Genomic DNA, 10,679 nt, shown 5'->3' on the forward strand with positions numbered 1-10,679 from the left:
GGGGGCTATATCTTGGAAATCCGCCGGCCCAATGGTTTTCCTTCATGGCAAAATTAATAGTCAAGACTATTTAAGCATTTTGTCTAATCAAATTTATCCTATGGCTATGGAATTGTTTCCGGAGGGAAACGCAATCTTTCAAGATGATAATGCACCAATCCATACAGCTAAAGTGTCGATGAAAGACATAAAAGATAGAGATGAATAAAATTAACAGGGTTCAATCAAAGACAGAGAACATTCTAGTGAAGTTGAACATCTTATCTGGCCACCATAGTCCCCAGATCTCAATATTATTGAACAGTTATGGTGCATTTTAGAAAAACAAGGAGTCGATATCTTCCACCATCATCACAAGAACTGGAGACTGTTTTAGCTGAAGAATGGACAAAAATTCCTTTGGAAACAATTCAAATTTTGTACGAGTCCATAGCTCGTAGAATTCAAGCTGTAATTACTGCCAAAGGCGGTCCTACTCCATATTAAAATAAATATGTTTGAAATTTTAAGGTGTTTCCATTATTTTGTCCAACCCCTGTATATATTTATCTAATCCACCTCTGTAATATTTCCTTTCAATCTCTTCTACATTATTCAATCTGCAGTTCTCTCTCTCGCTTTTTGGGGGGGAGAAGGGTCCCTTCCATATTCCTATAACATGATAGAAAGAGGAAAATGGTACACAGTAAAATGAGAGACGTGACTTAATTTTTATATTGATAAAACGTTTCATCATCGTAACTATTCTACATCTGCTTTCCACACCGCCAAAGTTTGGACAGGTCGTCATAGCTTCAGTCATTTCTTATGAGAAGCTACTGTTCTTAAAAACTGATGCTCATACGTTATTTCAGCTTGATTTCTACAGTTGGATGTCCTTCCTAATGCCAACCACTTTACAGAGTGTACTTTAGTATTGGTCCAATGATTCTCATTGCACTTATTAGTAAAGCTAAATAAATATTAGCAAGGAAGGACTAACGGGACCTTACAACCTTACATTTGCCCCATGTTTTTCAGTCACTTTACAGAATGTACTGAGTGTATTTCCATGGCACCAGCACCAGAAAGACAGCCTCGTTCACCATTTACCTGTAGAGGTGAGTATGGTAGGTTGTCACAGCACTAGCAGTAGTACGTTTTCAGTAACCTAAGGCATGTACGAGGAGCTACCCAAAAGTAACTGGAAACGTGCTCTGTGGGACAAGCCCATTGTAGTTCAGGCTTCCACCGCTAGAAGCCACTTGATGTCACCCTCAGACATCAGTCTGCCGACCGGCGGCTGGATTAGTAGTACTGCCACGTGTTGTGTCCTTGGTTTGTAGTACTTCTTCCCTGTTCGTCGATCTCTACGAAGGCTGAAATGAAGGAACAGCATGCTTCCATGAAATTCTGTTTTCAACTGGGGAAAACGGCGGCCGAAACAGTTCTCATGCTTCAAACAGCTTACAAGGTCGCTGCCATGAGCAAAACACAAGTTTATGAGTGGTTTTCATGCTTTAGGAATAGTCACTTGTCACTTGAAGACCAACCTTTTTCAGGACATCCCGAACGAATGAAAATTCATGAACTGATCTTGGAGGACTGTCGCCAAACAATTGACGGACTTGTTGATATGAGTAGTACAGGCTTTAAAAGAGACTGTACTACACACTAATATATATAATATAAAGAGAACGTTTATTAAAATTGTCTTCAAACAAAATGCTTCAGTGACAACCCAGTCTGGTTTAATCTTGGTATGTAAATGATACTTATTTTATTGACTAGAATATTAAAGTTGACAGAAAAGGCATCTGAATTCAAGAAGAGTTAGAAAAGGAATATCATAGTATGTCGTAGATATTTCTTTTCTGTTAAACCACATTATCTTGTCATTAACATACATACATGCACACACGCAACTAAAGAACTTTAGAGAAGTGAAGCATTAAATATAAACCAGACAATACATAATTTATTGTTGCTGACTATTATCAATAGAAGATCAAATCCACTCTACCTAAATACTATAAGTGTAGGGTTGCAGGTTCAGTGCTCTACATCTTGTCTTGTTTTTATTACATTTTGTTTTGTTTTGTGATTCAAGAACCATCTAAGTATAGGTGACGACATCTATGATCAATCAACTAATTGGTGTTACCAAATAAGTTTTATAATAAACTTTAGATAACACACAAAATCCCCATTAGTTTTCCCTTTGACTCTTCAATAGAACAATTCTTGTAATCCCTATAATTAAGATTCATTTGGATTTTCATTTGTCCCACATTTTCAAACTATAACCAAGCTTTTCAGCATCTACCTTACCCCTTCAATAGAGGTTTATGAACCACTTTAGTCTCCTAATTGTCAACTCACTCTAGTACCAGTTTAAAATGAGATTTGCTACTTCTTTCAGAGATAACTAAAGAAACTGCAGCTGTAATGCATCATGTTGTTGTATGTTGTTCAGTGTTACCATGTGCATGAAATGAACTTATAGTTACTCAAGACATAACCCACTTTTAGGAGCAGCATTTTTTATTCAATGTTTGGTCATGTCTTCAAGGAAATAACAAGACATATGTAGACTGAGTTTTTCCTTCAAATCCCATCTTCATGAGAGTTGATGGCTAACAAGTCTTCGTTAAATTAATTGGAATTATGAAAAAGTACATATTCTTCTAAAAACTTGAAGAAAGCTGAAGACATTGTTAGTTGAGATATTATATAGAAAATAAGCAAAGTGACATTCTGTCAGAATTTTCTGGTCAACATGTAGCAATCTTATATATAACACATCACACTCAATGTGAATGAGTCCTGCATCCACCACATCACACTTATTCAACATGTAGCAACCTCACATTCTCCACATCACACTAGTTCAACATGTAGCAACCTCACATTCCCTTTGTCACACTCGTTCAGCCTGTAGCAATTTCCCATTCACTACATCATATTTGGTCAACAATGAGTCTTACATTCAGCACATTTACTCTTGTGTATTTTACAGCCAGTCAACTGAATAGTGGTGTCAATGAAAGACATAAAAGATAGAGATGAATAAAATTAACAGGGTTCAATCAAAGACAAAGAATAATTTTTGTTGTTTTTCGTTTTGTTTTGGAGGGAAGGGAGTGTTATTGTTTTGTTTGTTTGTTCATTTATTATGTTGTTTTCAGTCCGTCTCATGCCTGCCTTTACTGCAACGCAATGCCAATGGCAAATATTTCAGTGAGCCACCTGATAAACAGAATGCAAGAGCTCCAGTTATAAACATGGTCAAGTAAGCCACTACTATAGTTATTACATACTGGGTTGAAATATGTTCACGACTTAAACCATTCAGGTATGTCTGAAAGAGAAACAAGAAACAATTTTATTCAAAAGTTTAAACATTATTTTAATGTAAATGACCTAAGACACTCAAGCACAAATTTGGGATAGAAAAGTTAAGTCTTTACTAATAAGAATTGACCACATATCTATTAGTTATTAGGTAACCATGGTATCAATTAAAGTACAGAGCCTCTGCCATTCCTTCTTTTCAAATCATATACAATAATTGAAGTTTTAAGAAGCAATGGTTTGATAGAATTATTAAGAGTGTCAGACAAAATGACCTGAAGCATTTATTCCAGCTCTTTATGTTTTAAGTTCAAATCCCATTAAGGTCAGCTTCATTTTTCGTAGTTCCAAAGTACCAATTTAAAATGACGAATATTTGTTCTAGCTCTTCACAATGATAATCTCCTGCAACATAGCTGGTGACAAACTGTATCAGGTCTCACCATTCCCTTGAACAACTTCAAATACATGGAGAGGGGATACATGCTACATGGACAACCAGAGATGTTCTGTAAAAGATTTTGCCCAAGACTGTTTCCTGAAGAGGAACTTTCCAGGAAGAGATATAAAAACAACCCTAACTGGCAGAGGCCTTAGAAACTGTTATTTTAATTTACAATTTGATCATATTCATAGATGTAGTTGTTATTGCAAACATCAAACTGCAGTAAAATACCTATGTCGCACATTAGTTGATGGATGAATACATCGATAGAGGCATAAACAGCAGTTGATAAGTAGGCCTAATATGCCACGTATAGTTTTAAGGATATCAGTTCTTGTTCTAAAGCAAAGAAGCATGATAGTGATGGCCAGAAAATTAAAGTTAATCATATCAATATTACAGACTGAAAGGGATACTAACTATCAGAATGTGTAACATTAAACTGCATTGGTGGACTAAGGTCTGATGTCATCTTCCCTTTCCATTCAAAATCATCTGAGCTTTTCATTCAAAAGTCAATAAAATACTCCTTGTACTGGGAAGAGATACACACTGAGTAATGTATAATCAAACATACTGAGATGGCACTGGACAAGGTGTTATACTACATGCTAGTAGATCATACTGGGATGAAGTACACATTATGTATTGTAAGTACTGGAGTGTAGATAATGAAGTCAAAATCACTACAGGTGTTTCATTGTTTCTGTTCAGAATAACTTTATTCTGCATTGTCTCAGTTCACCATGAGAGAATTACCTGATAGTAGATTGCCACCTTATTAAGGAGGTGATTTACTTATCCACTTAGCACTCTGAAAATGCTTTCGAAAAAAAAAGACTCAGCTTTGACAGGTTACTAAATATCATATTGTCACCATCATCATTTAACACTTGTATTGCTATAAGTTGGATGTTTCAACAGGATCTAACTAACCTGGGAACTGCATTAGTTCCCAATGTTTCCTTTGATAAAGTTTCTACAGCTAGATGCCCTTTCTAATGTCAACCACTATACAAAATATACCGGGTGTTTTTTTTCAGGGCACCATCACTTGTCTGCTTAGTAAAGGTTTACACTTTCATACAAACAACTTCTTTTAAAATGAATTAACAAAACTTCAAAAACTTCAACTAGGTAATAATTACAACTATAGAGTTTGAATAACTTTGCATGTTTAGGAGAAGAAAGAAAACTGAGAGAAAAGACATTTTTCAACTGAATTAATTACTACTACTTTCAATGAATATAGGATATTAGTAGTGACATTAAAAACAATAAGGGACACTAAATATTACTTACCATAGAAGATGTGAGCATGTGGCTTAAGATTACAACAGCTACCCATATGTACTTCTTTTTATCCCAAGCAAAGAAACAGATGATACCCCAGAAAGTGTGTAGGAACACAAATGACAATGTCAGGAAAGCTAAACAAAGAGAAACAAAAGAAAATCAGTTAAGCTTTATAAAACCACTGAAATTCAGTGAGATTAGTAGTTGTTACACAAATTAGGGACTTTTAAAAACCTTTCAGCGTTGATTAGTTACTCAAGTCACATTATCTTCTTGATCAAGGCAACGAAATTCAACATGCAAATTATATCGTAAAATTAATACGATTGGTCTAATTCACATGAAATATCTCAGCAGGAGTCACTTTAGCTCAGTGGCTTTCAACCATTTTTTACCTATGGACCCCTTCAATTCCTATTTTACTGGGGCTCATAACCATTCAATTTCTAAAAAAATCTTATTGTATTTTTAGGATTAAATATTATTAGGAACTGTAAGAAAAATTGTTTAAATATTTTGTATATTGTAAACATATAACCAGTTTATTGCACATAAATTTTAACAACAAAATTTGATATGGACCCCAAGGGCCATATGGACACCTCTTGAAAAACCACTGCTATAGTTGGTAGGCCTAATATATAGCCTGGTTTAACATCATCACCTGATTGCTGGGTATCTTTAGCAGAGGCAGTAGTTACTCTCAGAACTTACAAAGAATTAGTATTTCTAATTAAAACAAATTTAAATCATTAAAAGTTAACAATGTCTAAACATGATGGAATGACACATCTGATACCAAAAATGGAAACAACTTACAACATCAAAATACACACTGTCAACACTTACAATCAGGAAATTTATAAATTCATTATAAGAGCATAATAACTATTGTAAAATGCATAAAACATTTCAGAGTCATCTAACAATGACTTGGTCTGGGACTACATGTTGAAACTGAAGTTGAAGAGCTGTTAAATAAACTTTGAATTTAAAGTGAATTTAACAGCTTTGTTATTAAGTGGCTCTTCCATTTTATGGTTGTATAAAATATATTTTTGTAATGAAACATAGGAAATAAATCAGAGAGAAAGAGAATGTCAAACAACCAAAGATTTATCTTATTTATTTTCAGATTAGAAAATGTTTTACCTGAAGCAAGGAAAAAATAAGGTGAATCTCCATGAATGCCAACAGTACCAGGTCCTGCCATGTCAGCTAACACATTAATAAGTGAGAAGGCACCACATATGATACCAAAGCCAAGTCCAGATACTGGAATATATAAAAAAAACAGACTTAATATTGTAAACTAGTCAAAAATATAATTACTTCTAAAAATAACAAATAAGTGGTTATTAATGGTATGCAGGTTATTATACCTAAACTACTTTGTATTCATATCTCTATCCTCAATATACAGAACTCTGGCTAACCATGTTCTCAGCTTCTTCCAGGATACCCCCATTTTTTCACTTTTTCCAAGTCTAGCTTTACTCATTCTATCATGCCAACCCCATGTTACCCACCAGCTGGCTGAGACACTGCTCCATCCAAAGATCCCTCCTAATATTAACTACTATAATCATCATTATTGTCCCCTCCTGGGACAACTGACAAATAACATGCACAAGTCTTAAGTATGTTATTTCTCATCACAAAAAAGGCTCCATTTACTAAACAACAAAAATATAAACATATTAACTTTGTCTAAGTTGTCATCATATTTTTCTAATTGGACGCAAAAATAAATCGATATCATTTTCATTCTAAACTTACTGTAAATAAAAGAAGAAAAAAAAAAAAGCAAAATCATTTTCAGTCATATCCACTAATAATCATATATAAGTACGATGGACTCTCGTCAATTTTGAAAAACAAGTGTTCCTGCTGTTTGCTCAATGAAATTATCAACTCTTTGTTTTATAGTTTAAGTAGCTGAGTATTCCACAGACATTTGTACATCTAAAGTAATCCTCAAACAGACTCACAACAATTCTCTTTTACAAAACTAATCCATCCATCCAGGCTAACATAGTTTCTGTCAACCCAATTTCAGTTACTAGGTTTGGGTAATTCTGAAGCTGTGGTAGAAGAGACTTGCCAAAGGTGCCACACAGTTGGACTAAACTAGTAACCATGTAATTTCAAAGCAAACTTCTTAACCATACAGCCATATTATCATTACCATCACTTTTGTCCTATTCCTTTTATACTGGCATGAGTTGGATGGATCTTTTCTGGCACTATGCCTCACCGTGTGTTGCAGTCCTCCGGTATCTCCTTTCAGGTGTACAGTTTTTTGAAGTCTGTAACAATCACTTTGCATTTCTTCCTCAGTTTTCCTCTTCTACAGGACTCTGTTACTCAGATTCCCAGATACTTCTTTACTCAACTATTACCTTCCTTGCTGTACACAATATCTGAGTCTTCTTATACCTAGTTTTTCTCTGATCTGTATTCCTTCATTCATGCACACTTAACATCACACATTCAACAGAGCATGCTCACCTCATTCCTTTCCCAACTTCACACAACCTCCACATTCAATGCCTATATTTGTAAGTAAAGGGCATCATACAATCTGTCCTTTATTTACAAAGAGAACTACTTTGTCGGTAATAACTTCCTGAATTTTTTTCCATGCCATTTTCATTCTGGTTGCTATGCTTTTGGAACATGCCCCTCTCCTGCTAATTACATCACCTGGATAACAGACACTATCAATTACTTTTAGGGAACCTTCCAGGTATTTGAAAGAATTTATTTCACAAGTATTCTTCCTGCAAACTACTCTTGTGCATCTACCTATGATCTCACTATACATCTTGTGCTTTCATAGTTTAAATTTGACACATCACATGGAATTCTTACCAACTCCTTTTCTACATAATAAGTATGACCAAATTCCAAATAATAGTGGAGTCCTGTCTTCTTTCATGCTAATTAAAACTTTAGTCTTTCTTAAGTTTACTGTGAGACCTTCTGCTTTAAATTCCTTTTCTAAATCTTCAACCAATTCAGTTATTAGAATTATATTATCAGCATACTAGAGTTCTCATAGAAAGTTAGTCTTGGAGAACTAAGACTAGTATATGTCCTGTTCACCAGATATTTTCAGCACCTCAGCAACAGTTCCTGGTGGCTCAGCTGATTCTCCTGCCTTCAAATCTTTAAATGCACTTTCAATCACATAACTGTTAACTTCAACAGATGGTCCCTATGTGGAGTCTGCTTGAGATGCCCCCACCATCCTCTCTCTTTTTATGTATTCTCCACATTCAGTAACCTCTCTTAGTAATATTTCCACATTCTCTTTCAAGCTTCAGTGACAGTAAGTGCACTGCTTTCATTCTATACACACATTTCTCCAACAGCATCTTGGTTCATGATGACACACTGCTGTACCTCACACTTCTGTTCCTTTCATTACAGAAATTGGAATACCTCTTACTTTAAGCTTCTCTCCATGCTTTGTATACCTGATACTGAGTGATCTGATATGTTCCTTACCATCTCTCTTTTCTTATAATTCTTCCAGTTCTGTCTCTTAGCTTTTATGGCTCTATTTACTGCACCATTCCACTACCATGTCACCTTCCAAGTAACTGAAATAGTCTGTGTCTTGCAGCAAGTTGACTCATAGGAACTCCAAATTCTCCAATTGACAGTTATATGTCAATATCTCAATCACCGTCTTGTTAGACACATCCACTGGTATCTCTTTGGACCTGTGTCTGGTTGAGGGATCTTTCAACTTACAAGCCTTCCTTTTCCAGGTTATTTTCTGCCCAAGAGTTTAGTTCTTCTGATGACATCACTACTCACTAGTCTATGTTGAGTGGTACTTAGTATTCACAACCAACTGTCTGGCCCCCACATTTACCTAATTGGTAGGTAGGTGATCAATGGACTAGCTGGTTTCTTGAAATTAGTATTGTAAATGATAAGACCATTTGCATCACAGAACTCCAAGAGTCTTGACTTCTATCCAATCCTTGTACTATATCCATAGACTTTATGTAGATTTGTATCTTTCATGATGTTGTCCAACATGTCCATCCTAATCATCAACTAGAATCTGGAAATTGCAATCATTTGTAATCAAAATAATCAGCAAGATGACCTCATAGAAATGGTGCTTTGGTTCATCTGTTAGGCCTCATTGTGATGCATATGCAGAGATCACTGTTGCTGCTATGTTGCCTAAGATTAGTCTAAGCTTATTTGTTCTATCAGATACTCTACTTTAGTTACTTTATTTATGTATTTCTTAGCCAACAAAATTCCTATTCCACCCAGAAGAATTTGTGCCTGTGTTCCTGCTCATAAGGTATCTGATGAAGGTTTCCCACCACATTATCTCTATATACAGCACACAGCTACTTACATCTACTCTAACATCTCTACAATCTCTCCACACCTACCTTTCACTGAACCGATGTTGATGGTAGCAGCACTGAAATTTTGCACCTGACCAGAAGGGGAAAGTTTCCAGTGGTGAGTGGATGGTTTGCTGTCCATTTTTTGGCATCTGAAAGGAGGAGAGTTGGTGCGATCGTTTGATGACAGTTGAGCTGTTCTTACAGATGACCTGACATTCCCACCACACCACCCCACTACCATACACAGCACTAGCATAGTGAATATCTGTCTTATATACATAGGGGTTTTGTTTTCATTGTATTTGTGACTGTTATGATTTTAACAAAACTTTATTAAAGCCCTTCCTAACACCAACCACTGTCCAGCATGAACTGGTTGTATTTTAGTACATCCCCAGCATCAACAGTGTTGTTTGGTAGAACTAAGTGTCTCTTCTATGCTGTATGGAGGTCTCTATTCAGAATTTTGCTCTCTTAGGCATAACTTCCACTGCAACTTTCGGAGTCCACATCTCTTTTTTATTCAGAGTTACTCCTCTTGTAGATGGTTGTCAGTTCTGCAGCTTGTGGCAATCCATGTCTCCTCTAAACAAAATGTCATTTAGAACTACAGCTCTCATTGTAGATCACCTTCATAAGGCTGAGGAGTCACATGCTCAAGTTTGGACCACACAAGGGATCATGTAAAAGTTCCTTCAATGCCATATGTAGTCAGAATAGTTAGAGTTAATGGAAATTGGTTATAATTGTTAAGATAGAGGATGAGGTCAGACAGGGCCACCAGCATGCTGGTTAGCAGACATATTTGCTAGGCAAGGTAGCACATCTAGTTTAAATAGATGAAAAAAAAAATATTGGCTCAACTTTATTTAATTTCATGTCTGTGTTCCTATCCAAAATAGTAACTGTGATACCATCATTATTCTAATGAGCTAAGCAGAGTATTTAAAGAGAGACAAAAACCAACAAACAGACAAAAAAGATTCATCTTTTTATACAACTTAAAGAAACACGCATAGCAAAAAAAACAGAGTAAATACAGAGTGAAACATCAGCTACAAATCAATAAATTTTACAATATGTATTGAACTTTTCTTTCTCCAATTTGTACGTCTAACACATACATACATTATATATATATATATATATATATATGTATATATATATATATATATATAAGGAGTTACGACGCAAAAACGTATAAATTCAAATGAACATAT

The 10,679-nt window shown here is 35.3% G+C and overlaps 1 protein-coding gene across 1 annotated transcript in view; it reads right to left on the minus strand.

Annotated features, from left to right (window-relative positions):
* Positions 1–2,505: 2,505 nt before the first annotated feature.
* The window catches only part of LOC106869604 (gamma-secretase subunit Aph-1), a 22,316-nt gene continuing 14,142 nt past the window's right edge, over positions 2,506–10,679 (minus strand). The window contains exons 5-7 of the mRNA XM_014915412.2: positions 6,227–6,349; positions 5,081–5,208; positions 2,506–3,340 (exon numbers count right to left, since the gene is read on the minus strand). Of these exons, the coding sequence (XP_014770898.1) occupies positions 3,164–3,340; positions 5,081–5,208; positions 6,227–6,349 (428 nt within the window). The 3' untranslated portion in view covers positions 2,506–3,163. The remainder of the gene's footprint in view (positions 3,341–5,080; positions 5,209–6,226; positions 6,350–10,679) is intronic.

Source organism: Octopus bimaculoides, chromosome 2 (genome assembly GCF_001194135.2).
Source record: "Octopus bimaculoides isolate UCB-OBI-ISO-001 chromosome 2, ASM119413v2, whole genome shotgun sequence".
NCBI lineage: Eukaryota > Metazoa > Mollusca > Cephalopoda > Octopoda > Octopodidae > Octopus > Octopus bimaculoides.